Raw genomic sequence first — 18,461 nt, 5'->3', positions numbered from 1 at the left:
CTAGCTCACAAGAGGGATGATATGAAAAAGTTCACCCTCACAGCAGACATCGTGGTTGTTTACACCATTCTTGATATTTATTTACATATATTCTGCTTCCATGCTACATAACTAATCATCTGTGCTGGTTTAAAAGATATTTTCACCTTACTCCAAACTCACCCTTCTATACTTTTCTTGAGCAAAGCATAGCTATTTCCTTTCACCAGTAACAGTATCTTTATGCCTTTACTTTGGAGCTCTTCTTTCTTTTCTCTTGTCCTGACATTCTGTTTTTGGGCTCTGATCTCTGTCCACTATAAGGGTATCTATCTTTCCTTTAGGGATGTTGGACAGAGTTTCTGAGGCAGGGAGCTGGGGCTCTCTGAAAACCTGCCTACTACCTACTTTAATTTCCTTGGCCTTCTGCCACTAAGCTTAATCATCTACCAACTTCACTGATCAGGAACTTTGATACTGGAGAAGAAAACACCCTGTACAGATGATGAACCCCTACCAGCCAGTGAAAAGCAATACTTCCCACTAGAAATGAATAAATTAGGGTTTTGATTCCTTGGTTTTCATGAACTGAAATGAGATAATTTTGATATGATCTACTCTGGAACAATGAATAGGCTTTGTCTCCATTTCTGAAAACCTAAGTCATGGGCAAAAGCCCTTGGAATTTGCCAAGGTAATTGTCACTATTAATTTTATGTGTCAACTTAGCTGAGCCACGGTGCCCAGAGAGTTGGTCAAACATTACTCTGGATGTTTTTGTGTTAAGTGTTTTTTGGCTGAGATGAAAATTTAGAGCAGTGGACTTTGAATAAAGCAGATGACTCTCTATAATGTGGATGATCCTTCTGGAATCAGTTGAAGGCCTAATAAAACAAAGACTGACCTACTAGAGGAAGAAGAAATCCTGTTTATGGACTGCCTGTGGACTTGGACTGCCCTGTTCCCTGAATCTTAGCCTGTTTGCTTACCCTGAAAAATTTGGACTTGCCAAGCCTCCACAATCACACAAGCCAATTTCTTAAAATAAGTCTCTCTGTAGATAAATAAACGCATATCCTCTTGTTTCTGATTGTCTGGAAAACCCAAACTAATACAGTAATGTTGTCTGTGACATCTCACTTTATAGTTGCCTCAGAGGTTATGCTTACTTTTTCCTGTTTAAACTTCAACATTTAGAATGAGTGCTACTAATTGATTAACACTACAAATGTGGGGGGAGCCTCAATGGAAATATGCCAAAAAGGGCCACAGTAACTATGTATCATATCCTTGATATGAAAGCTACATAACAGATAATAGAGAGGGTATGGGATTTTAAAACAAAACTCCACCCAAATCTCAGCAAAAATTTGAAACCCGCGGCAACTCAGTGCACTTCAGATACCTCGTCAGTGAAAAGTCACCTATGGAATAAAGAAAAACATTTGCAAACCATATGCCTGATAATTGGTTAATTTCCAAAATATGTAAGAAACTCCTACAACTCAATAGCAAAAAAAAGTAATAACCTGATTAAACAATGGGGGAAGGATTTAATTAGAGATTTTTCCAAATAAAACATACAAATGGCTAACAGGTATATGAAAAAGTGCTAAAGATCACTATTCATCAGAGAAATGCAAATCAAAACCACACTGAGATATCACAGTCTTGTCAGGATAGCTACTATATAAAAAACAAAAGGCAACAAGTGTTGGCAAGGATGTGAAGAAATTGGAACCCTTGCACACTGTTGATGTAAATAGAAAATGTAGTAGCCACTATGGAAAAAAAATATGGAGGTTCCTTAGAAAATTAAAAATAGAACTAGCATATTATCCAGCAACTGCATTTCTTGATATTTACCTCCCAAAATATTGAAATCAAGATCTCAAAGAGATAGTAGCACTCCTATGCTTATTGCAGCACTATTCACAATGGCCAAGACATGAAAACAACCTAAATAACCATTGAGAGATAAAGGGATAAAAAACTGTTAGATATATCTATATCTATATCTATATCTATATTTATCTATATATATCTATATAGATAGATATATAGACTTACCAGGTCTATATATGCCTATATAGATGGATTACACACACACACACACACATATATATATATATATATATATATATATGGATTACACATATATGTATGTATCACACACACACACATACACACACACACATATATATGTATATATAATGGAATACTATTCACCCTGAAAAGAGAAGGAATTCCTGCCATTTGCAACAACACGGATGAACCTTAAGGGTATTATGCTAAGTGAAATATACCAATCACATAAAGACAAATACTGCATGATGTGTCTAAAATACTTAAGCAGTGCAGCTGGGAGTCCAAAAGGCTGATCAAAAAGACACCAGAACCAGCAAGCTACAGACGAATGGGTTCATCATGACCAGGTAGTGCAGGGGATAAGAAAAAATAGCTACAAATCGATCATAGGCCATCAAAAAGAGCCATGCAGAGATGACTCAGCCAACAATCTAATATCAGTACCTGTGCCATCCATTAGAAGTGAAAGTTGGGAAATGCAGCAAAACTAAATATCTAGACCTGAAAATCCTATATCTCTTATCACATAGTTTTGTAGCTTTCATGGCTTTCACTGCTCTCATTTTGTAATATCTGACTATTGCTTCTTTTGGTATGTCTTTAGTGGTACTGAAGGAGTATTCTGGGATCCTTTGCATATCATAATCACTACATGACTGAATCTTGTTATATCTATTGAGCCTTCTGTAGTTTATTATTGATGACCCAGGCATCCCAGAAAGATGAACAACTCTTTTTCATATAGTAAAAACTTACATCATTCCCATATAAATTTCTCCTTTATCAAATCCGTTTACACAACTTATGTGTGAGGATGCGTGTTACTGGTTCTCAGCCTTTGGTTTTATTGAAATCACCTGGAAAGCTAAAAAATACTGACAACTGGATCTCACCACCAGAGATTCTGATTTACTAGGACTGGGATGTGGCCTGAGCATTAGGATTTTTAAACACCGCCAGGTGGCTCTGTTGTGAAGCCAACATTGAGAACTACTGATCTAAGCCAGATCTTTCATTCAAAGATAACCTGTATGTCTTGGGTCCTAAGTGCTCATGGGCAAATGCCAAAGATCCTAAAGAGATCAGAGCTCCAAAAGAGAAGATAAAAAAAATCTGCTGTAGCAGTAGCAGTGTGTTTTCCCCATGATTCCTGATAATGTTCCTTCAAATATCTTCCCTCTCTCTACACCATACAGCTGGGCATTTGTGCTGATTATGAAGCTATTGTCTCTCTGCGCCAAACTCACACTTCTATACTTTGCTTTGTGGTGCTGGGGTGGGCCTCTTGAAATCACATCCATTACCTCACATAATTACCATTTTGTTGTTGTTGATATTATGGTGAGAACATGAACTCTACTCTGATAGAAACTTTCAAGTACACAATACAGTATTGTTAACTATCGTCACCAGGATGTACGTTAGGTCCCTGGGACTTATTCATCTTAAAACTGAAAGTTTGTACCCTTTGACCAACATCTCCCCATTTCCACCACCCCTCAGCCCCTGACAATCACTAATCCACTCTCTGTTTCTATGAGCTCAATGTTTTTAGATTTCACATACAAGCGAGATTGTACAGTATTAACCTTTCTCCATCTGACTTATTTCAGAAAAATGGTCTCAAGATCCACCCATGTCATAACAAATGGCAGGATAGCTTGTTTTTCATAGATGAATAATATTCCACTCTGTGTGTGTGTGTGTGTGTGTGTGTGTGCGCGTGTGTGTGTATGACCTCAATTTTCAAGTTCTAAGAGAACAAAGTCCTTATATAAGATGAAGCCTGTGTGGTGGGCAGTATTTGAGATGCTCCCAATGGTTCCTAACTCGTTTTTTCATGCCTTTGTGTATTTCCTTCACAATAAGCATTAGAGGAACATAATGACTCACTTCTGACAATGAGAATGTGGAAGAAATGTTGGCTAGTCACTTCTGGGAATAGAATGAAAAAAAGTGTTTTTCTTTTTACTGCATCTATATCTTTCTCTCTCTTGCTCACATTGATGGAACCCAGCTGCCATGCTGTGAGCTACCCCATCAAGAAGTCCATATGTGAAGGAACTGAGGGAATTCTCTCACTGATAGCCTGCAAATGCATGAATCCTACAGCCTATGAGTGAGCTTGAAAGTGGCCTTCTGCCAATCAAGCCTGGGGATGACTAAACTCTTAGCCAACACCTTGATTGCAACCTTCTAAGAGTTCCTCTGAAGTTTTTAAGTAAAGTATCAGTTGCCAAATAAATATGTAAAAATCAATAGTTTTGCAATATGTCAATGTAGTTCAATTAGCTAAAAAATTTAAAATTCGTCTCATTCAAATTAGCAAAAACAAAAAAAATCTTGTAAATCTCCAACATATAAAATGCCAACCCAAACAAGAGCTAAGGAAATGAAAATAATTTTTCCTTAGAAACAAATATTTACTGAGAAAATGGAATAGTATCACATCCTTGTTATGGAAGAAATAATTCTGCATATATTTCATGATTAATAAAATGGACAGATATCAAAATCATACACTGGGTTGTTAAGTTGAGTAGTTGGAATTTTATGTTAAAATCCTGCAACTTAGAAGCAGAAGCAAGGAGTACAGGCAAACTTTCTCCTGAGGAGAGGAAGGACCCAGATCTTTCCAAGGACATTCACTCGTCTCTGATTCTTCTTCCAATAATATTAGCAAGTCCTCAGAGATTGGGATAATGTGGCAAAACTTCCTAATTATGATCTCTGTTCATTGAATCCCCAAGGTGATGCAATTGTAAATAAATGGTCATACAATTATAAATGAAAAGATAAAGGACTCCAGCACTTTAGTTTGCTAATTCTATTATTGTGCCTCTGTGCCTGTGTCTCCTCCCTCGATGGGCATCTGCTTCAGAAGGTCTCAGCATGAGTCTGTCTTCCTGCCAGTCCTGAGGAGGGATCCTGAGCCTTCATTACACACCAGACAGGAGAAGGGTAGTGAATCCATACTCCTTGGTCATGCTCCAGCAGAGATGCAGCCCATCTCAGTAAGTGCTGTGGGAGACAGTGATTGGGGGAGGGACAGTTTGAGGCATTATTTCCTCTTCAAGAAAACAAACATGACAGTTGCAATAGACAGATGAGAGGGCACCAATATACAAAATTTCATATCAGACACCTATGAAGTTTATGTTCTTGGTTCTGGTGGGGGTGTGAGAACTCTATTTCAGAGTTCTGCTTCCAGTCTCACTGGTTTTGGTTCTGGTTGGCATCTCCCCCACTGTAGCAGCTAATGGGTCTCTTTAAACTTTCCCCTATGCACTCCAAAATTATCATGAAGGTGATGACGATGATGAGGAGGAGGGTGACATTAACCAAACATCATGTTTATTGAGAGCTTCGTAAGTGATGTGCTCTGAGGGCTGTGTTCTATATATTTTATTTGATTTCATCTGCATAATCTTTCCCAAATTATAATGCATAATTATTATTATTTCATGTAAGAATAAAGGAGCACAGTATTTTATATAACTTGTAGCAGATCATAAGTTAGCAAGAGTTGCAGTCACGATTGAATCTGGGCTGACTCTAGCTAGACTCAGGGTGTCTGGCCAGTCTTCTCCTCTGCCAACCCAAACAGTCATTTTGTTACCTGTCACAGACACAGGTTCTTTACCCACCACACAAGAAGGGCCAAATAACAACTGGAACACCAGGCTTATGGCAAGGGAAGAGGTTTTTCTTTCAGGTGCTATCAGCTGGCAGATGAGAGTGAGCCCTCAAATGTATCTTTTTTCCCCTGAAAGATGGGAGGCCTTAGGTTTTAAAGGTCGTGAGGAATGCAACTGATTGTAGGGAGTGGGGAGCCTGTGGCCTTGCTAGTTGGTGTTTTCACATCAGCCTGTGATAGGCCTTGTGAGGCTGCTTGCAGCAAGGAGAATGGCAAGATAAGGGAATCTGGAGGTGGATGTCCTTGGTTGTCTGCCTCTGTGGTGGATGGTGGATTCTGGTGCCAGGAAGCCAAAGAATAAGCAGAGAAAGGGGATGAGTGCTTTGATTTTAAATCCTGTATATGCTGGGTTTAATGTAGGGGAATGGATTTCGGGGCCGGTATCAATTTCAGTTCCCTGTCAGTCCTGGAAGAGACCCCCTGTTTACTATGCTCTTCCCTGTAGTGGTTTCTGGCAGACCACAATGGAGAGTAGTAGGCAGTGCTTGCTGCATCAACTATAGGAAAAATGGGTGAGATCACAGGCAATGATCATAGAGTGTTGGCACAGAATAATTCAGGGTAGATCTCTCTCTCTCTTGCTCCTTGTCCTGGATTTCACTTCAACTGCCTACTTGCTCCTCCATTCTTATAATCAGCCTACTAAACCAAAGAAGGAGATATAAAGTCATAGTCTTGAGGTCCATTCCCACTCAGGAAACTGAAACAGTTAAAAAAATGTGTGTCGTATGTATCTGTGGTTAAGAACTCTGTACCTCTGCTTAAAACTTTCAGAAAGTCTGGGGCTGGCCCCGTGGCTGAGTGGTTAAGTTTGCGGGCTCTGCTGCAGGCGGCCCAGTGTTTCATTGGTTTGAATCCTGGGCGCCGACATGACACTGCTCATCAACCCACGCTGAGGCAGCATCCCACATGCCACAACTAGAAGGACCCACAACGAAGAATATACAACTATGTACCGGGGGGCTTTGGGGAGAAAAAGGAAAAAAACTTTCAGAAATTCTGGAAACAATGATGATGAGTGCACGAGACTCAGAGACTGACAATTTAATTTTGAATCCTGTCTGCTCCTCTTATTATTAGTGTGTTATGAAGCAAATTCTTAGTATCTGTGAAACTTACAATTGTTTTCTGAGTTGGTTCCTAGCTGATACAACTCCAGGAAATAAGGATTAAACAAGGAATGAATGCTGTCTCTGTGATAAACATGTGTTGAATGCGTAAAGTAAGGATAAAATAAATTTTAGATATTTTATTACTAATAATGATAAGGCTAATTCTCATGTCATTTGACTTAAATGTCCGGTGACCTGAGGTTATGGTTTTCCTACCTCCCTGACAGGACACTTTATTTTTGTTTACACAACTACATCCTTAGTATATGGAAAGAAACGAGTGAGTGTCATTTACTTCTGATTCCGCAGAGCTTGTACCTTTTTGGCACAGAAGAACTATCATAAAGTGTGGGCAATATGGCTTCCACACATTTGACCATTTCATACCAGTGTTTTCATCCTTTTCAGGAATGTCCCAAGGGGCTGGAGAGAAGATAAATTAGTGCTTGTTTACATCTATATCAGGAACTTCTTAGGGGACCTACTATTTTTCATTTAATATAGTATCTACAGCATTCAATTGTTGCAAGACCACTGCAGAGACTTTTATAAATTTGAAAGAAAAAAGAGGAGGAAATGAAGGAGGCAGTAAATCATATTGCATGGTCTGAGACATTTTAGGATTTCATGTCATTCCCTGCTCCAGGGCACTGAGACAGGAGAGGCTTTGACCTCGCTGCCATATAATGCATAAAATATCATTAATTTTTTTGGATTGTATTTCATTACTAAACACACTATTCCAATAATTATTGAATTTTTTAATTAAAAAATTGACCAAATATTTATTAAGTTTCAAACTTCCTTTAGGTGTCACACATGTTCAAGAGATGGGTGTTACACTCTCCATTTCCAGGAGGGAACAAAAGTGCAGAGAGCAGGAAAGTATATACACTCCACATATAGTGGGTGAAAGGCTCAGGACTCAAGCATCAATCTCCTTGTTTTTGCATTAGGTCTCTGTTACCTCCATTGTAGCCAATGAGTAATTCTTTTCAAACCGAGTTTGATACCAAATGAGCAAATGGAGGCAGAAGAATTGATTCCTACTCTTTTGGTTCAGTGAGTCCAGCTGTGAATTATGGGAATGAGTCAGTGTTTTCTAGGGGCAATAAGGGCATTAAAGTGGTGGATTATAGGGGTTTCTATGAATAGTCATGCACTTTACAGTCAGTTTTGAAATCTAAGATTGAAAATATTTTCTATACAAAGTGAAAGTTTGATATGGATCTGCCATGGAATGATTATCATAAGACAGACTTCAAGGATATTTGTAAATTTATACCTCATCACTAGTGAATATAGTTGATAGGAAATGCTTTTTGTAGTGGGACAACAAATATAGGTAATTATTAGTAAAATTGAACATGCACTGATTGTTATAAGTTGAAAAACTAATCCCCTCTCACCTATTATATACAAATTCTCACTTGTGTGATATGGAGAAAGGCATAAAAAGTTTCCCAGGATTGTTTTAAGAAGAAAATGATGTAAATAATATATATAAAATATATGTAAAGACTTAATATATAAATAAAATAATTTAAATTATAAATACATTATTACCTTTAAATATATATAGGAAATTTCTTGAATTTATATTACAATATGTAAGTATAAACTTAAACACTGAAAAAAATGACATCCTCCCTCACATAGTAATGTGCATCAGTAAAATGTTTGGAGTAGTTGTATGTACTTCACAAAGAGAATCAAACCCCATGCCATGGTAAACAAGTAGGTTTCAGAGGCAAAACGTCTAGTACACTGTTTGGGTAAGTTTTTAAGAAAACTGTTTAGGGATGCATTAGTCAATATTGACTTTACAGAAACATTGACAAGAAAATATACTCATCAAATTTATGACACTAGTTGCCTTTGGGGACAAGTATGCAGAAGAATGAATCAAGCTAAGATACCAAGAAAAGTCAAATTTTATCAGTAATGTTTCAAATCTCTAACTGATATGAGATCTAAAGCAAATATTATTACATGTTTATATTTTTAATAAATGTAGTTGGTATTGATGATATTAATAATAGGTAATATTAATGAAGTATTTTCTAAAGTTTGGGCAATACTGGAAAGGAGTGTTTCTCAACCACAGCTGCACATTAGGATGACCAAGAACCTCACGTGCAGAGATCCTGAATAAAGTGGTTGTAGTCTGAGGCCAGGATATCCACATATTTTTAAATAACCACAGGTAAATGTGTCATTCAACTGGAACTGAAAGCCACTGACCTAAGCAATTTGAGTGATTCTTTTTTTTTTTTTAACTTTTTTGGCAAGGAAGATTAGCCCTGAGCTAACATCTGCTGCCAATCCTCCTCTTTTTGCTGAGGAAGTTTGGCCCTGTGCTAACATCTGTGCCCATCTTACTCTATTTTATATGTAGGATGCCAGCCACAGCATGGCTTGATGAGTGGTGCATAGGTCTGTGCCGGGGATCCGAATTGGCAAAATCCTGGCCTATGAAGCAGAGCACACAAACTTAACCACTATGCCACCAGGCCAGCCCCACAATTTGAGTGATTTTTAAAATCTTTCTTACAATATTCCTATTAGGTAGGATCAATTATTATCCCAATTTTACAGATGAGGAAAGTGCCCTGAGACATTTATATTGTTCTATTTTGCATTTTTTTCAATTAAGTCATATTGTGACCTGCCAAAATAATAAACCTGCATTACCTCCAGGTAGCTGAAGTAAGAGAATTGCAATCCCTGTATCAGGAAGGATTAACATGAAAATCTGTTAACTGGACATAAGAAGGCTGGGTCTTAAACCTGACCATGGGACCTCCCCTGGTGCTGAACTCCTCAACTGTAAATAAGAGGGCTTATGAACAGAAACACAAGACCATCAAGTATCTGAAAAGGGGCTCAATATCACTAATCATCAGGGGAACGAAAATCAAAATCACAATGAGATATTACCTCACCCCTGTTAAAATGGCTATGATAAAAAAAAAAAAAAGAAGCAAGTGTTGATGAGGATGTGGAGAAAATAGTGCACTGTTGGTGGAAATGAATATTGGTATAGCCATTACAGAATACAGTATGGAGCTTCATCAAAAAGTTAAAAATTATTGCTAATTAAAATGGAACTAGCATATAATCCAGCAACTCCCCTGCTGGGTGTATATCTGAAATGAAATCAGTATCTCAAAGAGATATCTGCACTCCCACATTCATTGCAGTAGTGTTCACAATAGCCAAGATATAAAAACAACCGAAGTGTCTGTTGACAGATGAATGGATAAAGAAAATGTGTGTGTATATATATATATATATATATACATTTACATGTGTATACATGTATATACATATATACATGAACAAACACACACACACTAAAATGTTATTAAGCCATAAAAAGAAGTAATTGCTGCCATTTGTGACAACATGGATGGACCTGGAGGGCATTATGTTTATTGAATTATGCTGGACATAGAAAGACGAATACTGTATGATCTCACTTATATGTGGAATATAAGAAATTTGAACTCATAGAACCAGGGTGTAAAACTGTGCTTGTCAGGGGCTAGGGGTGGGTGGGAGATGTTGGTCAAAGGATACAAACTGTAAGTTGTAAGATGAATAAGTTATGGGGATCTAATGTACAGCATGGTGACTATAGTTTATAATATTGTATTGAATACTTAACGTCTGTTAAGAGAGTAAATCTCAGGTGTTCTCTCCACACATAAAAGATGGCAAGTATGTGCGGTGATGGATGTGTTAATTACCTTGGTTGTGACAATGATTTAATATAAATCATGATTTAATATTAAATATTATATTTAAGATTAAATATTAAATATAAATCATCACATTGTACATATTAAAAAATATCTTCATGCTGTACAACATAAAGATATACGATTTTTATTTGTCAATCATACCTCACTAAAGCTAGCACAAAAGGCAAAAAACAACGAAGCAGTATTATCACGCCACTACAGAATAGAATCCACAAAAGAGAAAAGAGTAGTCTCATACACTGGACGTTTTACTGAGGTGGGATGGGGTTGATACAAATAATCCTGTCTGTAATAAACAATTTCAAGAGTTTTTCTTAAGTTTTATTTTTGTTTACTCACTGAAAGATGCTCTGTACACTAATGTGACATATTCTCAGTCATCAATGCTGTATAATTATGTGCAATTAACTAAACCACACTTATAAAAATTTGAATTCCACCAAAGCCGAAGATGGAAATTACATACTAAACAACTTTCAAAAGAAAATCCTTATATTTGATCACTTATTTTCATGAAGGAGGGAAGACAGCAAAGTCGGAATGATAAAACTCATGATGATAACTATCACATAAATTTTTTGTCTAAGAATATTCAACTGTAATTTAGAATCCAGATTATGCAGTGTTGCCTTTTCTAGAATGTTTTTATAAATATTCTAAGTGAGGGGAATATCTAGCACTGTATTTGGATAAAATAAGGTATATTTAACTACCTCTTAATTGCTTTAAAGTGATTTTTTTTCCTTAAAAGGGGAAGGGCATCTGTTATTCTATATCTTTTCTTAAAGAAGTAGGCTATAGTTTATTGTGATCATGGATTTGTTACCTCAAATATTCCTGCTACTCTGATACTCTTTGTTTGAATTTCTCTAAAGTAAGTGTGTGTATAAAGAGGTGAATAACACAGAAATCAATGAAGAGACAGTTTTGAGAAGATAAGATTTGTCATACAGAGAAATATTGCTTAAGGTACTGGGGTTCATAACCTCACAAGTGAACTGCTTGAATCCAAAATATGGACACACCGCTGGATGTTCATTTACTTGTTTCCTTTTTTCCAACCCTCCTTTCTTTTTCTACAGATGTCTAAGCTACAGAGAACCAAAAAATGTAACAAGTGTCTCAGAATTCTTCCTCGTGGGATTCTCAGATGATCAAGAACTGCAGCCTTTGCTCTTTGGGCTGTTCCTGTCTGTGTACCTGGTTGCCATCTTTGGGAACCTGCTCATCATCCTGGTTGTCAGCTGTGACTCCCACCTTCACACTCCCATGTACTTCTTCCTCTCCAACCTGTCCTTGGTTGACATTGGTTTCATCTCCACCACAGTCCCCAAGATGATTGTGGACATCCAAACTCAAAACAGAGTCATCTCTTATGTGGGCTGCCTGACGCAGATGTATTTTTTTGTCCATTTTGCATGTATGGATGATATGCTTCTGACTGTGATGGCCTATGACCGGTTTGTGGCCATCTGTCACCCTCTGCACTACTCAGTCATCATGAGCCCACGCCTCTGTGGCTTCTTAGTTTTGGCGTCTTTTTTAATTGGCCTTTTGGACTCCCAGCTGCACAATTTGATTGTTTTGCAACTTACCTGCTTCAAGGATGTGGACATTTCTAATATCTTCTGTGGCCCTTCTCAATTCCTCAGCCTTGCCTGTTCTGATACTCTCTCCAATAACATAGCCATATATATTTTTGGTGCCATTTTTGGTTTTCTCCCTTTCTCAGGCATCTCTTTTTCTTACTATAAAATTATTTCCTCTATTCGGAGAGTTCCATCAACAGGTGGGAAGTATAAAGCCTTCTCCACATGTGGCACTCACCTGTCAGTTGTTTGCTTATTTTATGGAACAGGCTTTGGCATTTACTTTGGATCAGCATTTTCACCTTCTCTCTGGAAGGATGTGGTGTCCTCAATCATGTGCACAACAGTCACCCCCATGCTGAACCCCTTCATTTACAGCCTGAGGAACAGGGACATCAAGAATGCCCTGTGGAGACTCTATAGCAGACCAATCTAATCTCAGTATGTGTGCCCTTTCTGGCATGTGGGTTGGAAAAATCAGCCAAACCAAGCATGTAGACCAGCCAATACTGCTTCCTTGGTCATATTATCTTTTCAGCCTCATGGTTTTCATTCCTATCCATGTTTCATATATGGAAACTGCTTCTTTTGATTGTTCTTTAATTGAGTTGGGGTAGTATTCTGGGATCCTTTGTGCATCACAATAAATGCATGAGAGGTTTTCCTCAATGACCCCGGTATCCAGGTGAAATGCACAACTCTCTTGTCATATGTTTAAATTTTACGTCCTTTATTATGGTTCTTGTGTTTTTTCCATATGAATTTTGCATCTGTCAAATCTATTTATTCAGGTAATGTCTGAGGGTGCTGTTCATTGGATCTCAACCATGGATTTTATTGGAATCTCTTGGGGAGTTTTATAAATACTGATGACCTGGTCTCATCACCAGAGACTCCGATTTAGTGGGGCTGGAGTGTCTCTAGGTATGAAGATTTTTAAAGCATCTGAGATGGTTCAGTTGTGAGTTTCTGTAGAGATCAAGCTCAAAGGGGCAAGTTATGACAGAGCTTATTCTTGCTTCAGATAATGTGGTTTTCTTCAAATACCTTGCCCTTTAACACTGTAGGATTTTCATTTGTGCTGGTTATTAAACTATTGTCTCTCTCCTCCAAACTCACCCTCTGTACTTATCTTTATGATGCTAGGGTGGGACTCTGAAATCACAACTCTATTTTCCATCTGGCTTTCTCGTTATGTATATTTAATAACTGTCAGTAGATTTCACTACACTCTAAGGTTAAGTTCACTACTCTCTTTACTCCCCTAAGCCATTGGTATTTATTGGCTTTCATCCGGCACCACATCGTTCCATTTTTGCCTTTGTCCTCCAGTAACTATTTAACCAACTCCCTGTACTCAATTCTCTTCATTGAAATAATTACCTTGGTTTATTTTTTCTTGACAGAACCCTGAATAATAAATCATAACATAAGGAGAAAGATGTATTATGAATTGAGTGAAATTGGAATATTGCAAAATGAGCTCATAAAATAATAGGGGATTACATATATATCTTTGTACAACTGAGATTTAGTTACTGATATATCACCAGTCGATGTGTGGCTCTAATGGTGTCTGAGGATTATTAAATCACAAATTTCATCATAAATAAAGTAAACTTTGTCTTTTTTTACTTTACCCTATTCAGCAAAGGTCCATGTTGTCAGTAAAGGTGAACTGTTTCCTTTCGCTAGTAGTAGCTTGGTTAGGACTTCACCTTGTTACCATGCTTCCTTGACTTCTGTCATGGTAACTGAGTCTTTGGGGTCCATTTGTGTTCTTCAAAATGCCTATCCATCTTTCCTTAGAGATGTAACACTGTTTTTGGGTAGAAATCTTGGTTCTCTCAAAACCTGTCCAACAACTAGTTGAATTTACTCTGCCTTTTACCTCTAAGGTAATCACCTACCAAATTCATTGATAAGCAAATTTCATGTTGGAGAAAGGAATGAACTTGGCAGATGATGAAGCCATAGCAGCTGTGGGAAGACATCACTCAATTAAAATTATTACATTTCTATATTTGCATTTCCATTTATGCAAGCATATGTGATAGCCAAAGGACCATGATAAGTGGTAAAATGTGTTGCCTTTTGATGTCAAAGTTAGACTCTTCCCATAGGTAGTACTTTGTACTTCTTTTTTATGTTTAGATTTAGATATAGAAGAGTGCCAATGATGGATTAACAGGAAATGTGGTGTGACAATACTTGATTAGAATAGGAAATGCAGATAATCAAAAGAATGTGGGGTATGAAGATAGTCCACAGCCAAGATATTGGCTCAAAAATTAGAAACCTTTAACAACTCAAAGTTCCTTTCTGAGTCTCTAAGTCCTCAGCAGCCAACTAAGTACAATAGTACATGTCTTCCAAGGCCATGCAATAATTATACATAATTGTGTCATTTGTGTCATGCACAAATGAGTCAAATGGTAGTTTATGTTCAAATGGTAAATGCTATTGTAACATTAAGGAAGCTAATTTAAATAACATTCCAGTAATTCATAAATAACCTGATGTCACAAACTGTGTGACTTAGAGTACAATATATAATATTTCTACTTAAATGTCTCACCTGTAGAGTTATGATAACAAGAGCACTTAACTGAGGCTGGTTAAGAAGATGCAATCAAATGGACTGAATAGAACACTATTTAGTATATTATAGTGGATCAATAAGGGCAAACTATCATAATCAATAATTAAGAGGCCATTGTATAGTGTCAATATATGGGCTTTGTAGGCTGAAATTTGATTTACAACATCAGCTCCTCTAAGTACACTGGGATATATATTTTTTTAACTCTTGTGACCTCTAATCCTTCATTTTTAATGATATTTCACTGAGAGCACTCTAGGATTAAACAAACAATATGCACATGCTAAGAACTAAGTAAATATAGATATCATTATCATCATCATCTACTCTAAGATTGATGTATTTCTTTTTTCAACTTTACTGAGATATAATTGGCATATAACATTGTGTAAGTTTAAGATGTACAATGTGTTGACTTGATACACTTATACATTGCAAAGTGATTGCCATCATAGGGTTAGCTAACACCTCCACCATGTCACAAAATTATCATTTCTTTTTTGTGGTGAGAACATTTAAAATCTACTCTGTTAGCAACTTTCAAGTACATAACAGAGTATTGTTTACTACTATGACCATGCTGTACATTAGATTCCCTGAACTTATTCAACTTATAACTGGAAGTTTGTACCTTGGACTAACATCTCTTCATTTTCCCACCCCCACCCCATAGTGGCCACCATTCTACTCTCTGTTTCTATCAGTTTATCTTTTTTAAATTCCACATATAATAGATATCATGCAGTATTTATCTTTGTCTGACTTATTTCACTTAGCATAATGCCCTCAAGTTCCATTGATTTTTTTCACGAATGGCAGGATTTGCTTCTTTCTGTCGACGAAAATAATCCATAACCAATCTATAAATTAAAATTTGGGTGAGTTTATTCTGAGCTTAAATCTGAGGATTATAACCCAGGAGAGTCTTTCCTCAAAGGAACAGAGCACTCCAAAGAAGTGGGGGTATACAGGGTGGTTATATACCCTCAAAGAGTATGTTTCACATATGATTGAAATGTCCCTTTTACAATAGTCATGAGACTGCTCTGTCAGCACAGTGATTGATGGACACGGCAGATAGGTCTGCAGTTTCAGTGAACACCGTGGAGCGGCAGGTGTGTTGCCTCGGGCTGGGGGAAGGGGGTCACAGATGAGCACTGCAATCTGTTCCCAGCCTAAAGAAAGATGCTTAATCTTTAAGGAGATGCCAATGTTGGGAGGGGGAGAGAAGTTGCACCTTTATCTCAAGGGCCTTTGCTCTTGCCATAGGGAATCTCTAAAGCAGATATACAATGCATGCTCAACGGCCTCGGTCAGGCCCTTTTGGAAAGACAAGGTCAGGCCGAATTAGGTTTACACAAAATGGCTTCCTCACATACTCCAATATATCCTATTACTTGCCATGTTTATTTGTCATTTCTCACAGCTGAATAAGACTCCGTTGTATACATATGCAACACATCCTCATTATCCATTTGTGTGTTGACAGACATTTAGGTTGTTTCCATATTTTGGCTATTGTGACTAGTGCTGCAATGAACATGGGAGTGCAGATATTTCTTCAATGTCTTGTTTTCATTTCCTCTGCATATACACCCAGAGATGGGATTGCTAAATCATGGTATTTCTGTTTAATTTTTTGAGGCACCTACATGCTATTTTCCATAGTATTTGCACCACTGTATATTCCCACCAACAGCGCACAAGAGTTTCCTTTCCTTCATATCCTCACAACACTTATCTTGTGTCTTTGAAGATAGCCATTCAAATAGGTTTGAGCTGATATCTCACTGTGGTTCTGCTTTGAATTTCCTTAGCGATGAGAAATGTTGAACACCTTTCATACACCAGTTAGCCATTTGTTAGTTTTTGGAAAACTGTGTGTTCAGGTCCTCTACCCAGTTTTTTGCATCAGGTTGTTTTGCTACTGGGTTGAATGAGTTCTTTATCTATTTTGAATGTTAACCCCTTATCAGATATATGATTTGTAAATATGTTCTTACATTCTGTAGGTTGCTTTTTTATTTTGTTGATTGTTTCTTTTACTATGTAGAGCCTTTTTAGTTTGATGTCTTCTCACTTATTTGTTTTTCCTTTGTTGCTTGTGCCTTTGGTGTCATATCCACGAGATCACTGTCAGATCAAAGTCAAGTAATTTTTTCCCTATTTTTTCTTCTAGGAGTTTTATGGTTTCAGGTCTTATGTTTAAGTCTTTAACTCATTTTCAGTTCATTTTTTGTGAGTAGTGTAAGATAAGGGTCCAATTTTGTTCTTCTGCATGTGGTTATGCAGTTTTCCCAGCACCATTTATTGAAGAGACTATTCGTTCCCTATTGAGTGTTCTTAGCTTCCTTGTCAAATATTAGTGAACTGTACATGCAGGGGTTTATTTCTGGGCTCTTGATTCTGTACCATTGGTCTCTGTGTCTACTTCTGTGCCAGAATCATACCCACTAGTGGCTTGTATTTGTAGTCCTGCTCTTCTTCCTTGTTTCTAGTTGTGTCTATATGTATAACCTTTGCTATTCTCTTGGTGGGGTGAAAGTGAGGCAGGTCCTTTGCGCAGGGCACTGAAAGGCTGGAGAAGCTGGCACTCTCCCTTTCCCAATGAGGGGATTTCTTGCTAGTTGGATAGACTCCTCTTGGTGCTGAGTAGTGCTGCGCTCCGTGATGGCATGATGCATCTTCCTGCCAGTCCTGAGGACAAAACCTCAAACCTCATCATTCACCAGGCAGCAGACCACAGTGGATCCAAACTTGTAGGTCATGACTCAGCAGAGACACAGCACAGACCAGTGATTACCCAGGGAGATGGAGGATGGAAGAGGGACTGTGGAGGATCTTGTTCCCTTGTTATCATGACAAGCAAGTTAATGGAGATAGCCAGATGGGAGGGCATCAATATGAAAAATTTCAGCTCAGAGGCCAATGAAATTTATGTTCTGTTTTCTGTTGGTGATTTCAGAACTCTCATTCAGAATTCTGCTCTCCTCAACCAACATTTCTAGCTTCCATAGGCATTGCTCACACCAGAGCAGGAAATGAACCTTCCAAATCATTCTCTAAGCACTCCAAAATGATCATGATCGTGATGGTCATGAGGAGAATAACCATAATATCATGAAACCTTATTGAGGGTTTCCTGTGACAGGCTCTGAGCTGTGTGCTATGTAGCTTTTTAAATTTTCATCTGTATAATCACCTCCAAGATATAGGTACACCCATTATGACTATTTTACATTTGATTAAAGAAGTATAATATTTTTATTTAATTTGTATCAGGTCCTGGGGCAAAAAGGATAAACTCAGGTTTGGATCTGAGCAGTGAGACTCTATTCACAGGGCACAGGGAAATGTCTTTCCACACCATTTAGTTCAGTGTGTCTACTGAGCCCTTGAAATGTGGCTAGTCCAAATTGAGATGTGCTGTCAGTATAAAATACCAGATTTTGAAGATGTTCAAAAAAAGAACATAAAATATCTCAATTTCGTATATTGGTGAAATTATAAGACTTTTGGTATAGTAGGTTAAATAAAATGTTAAAATTTAAAAAAGCCCCAACCAACCCACTCAACCTTTCTTTTCTCTTTCCAGGTCACCTCAAGCAGAACGCTCACTGGGAAATG

General features: G+C 37.6%; 1 protein-coding gene across 1 annotated transcript; it reads left to right on the top strand.

The window, feature by feature from the left end:
• Window positions 1-9,672: 9,672 nt before the first annotated feature.
• Window positions 9,673-16,264, top strand: LOC106827788 (olfactory receptor 7E24-like). The gene is made up of 4 exons (XM_070491481.1): window positions 9,673-9,746; window positions 11,726-12,640; window positions 14,290-14,302; window positions 16,214-16,264. Exons 1-4 carry the CDS (start codon window positions 9,673-9,675, stop codon window positions 16,262-16,264), a joined length of 1,053 nt encoding a protein of 350 aa, XP_070347582.1.
• The last annotated feature ends 2,197 nt before the right edge of the window (window positions 16,265-18,461 follow it).

Source organism: Equus asinus, chromosome 20, assembly GCF_041296235.1.
Source record: "Equus asinus isolate D_3611 breed Donkey chromosome 20, EquAss-T2T_v2, whole genome shotgun sequence".
Taxonomy (NCBI): domain Eukaryota; kingdom Metazoa; phylum Chordata; class Mammalia; order Perissodactyla; family Equidae; genus Equus; species Equus asinus.
This window is presented reverse-complemented; position numbering and strand designations above follow the sequence as displayed.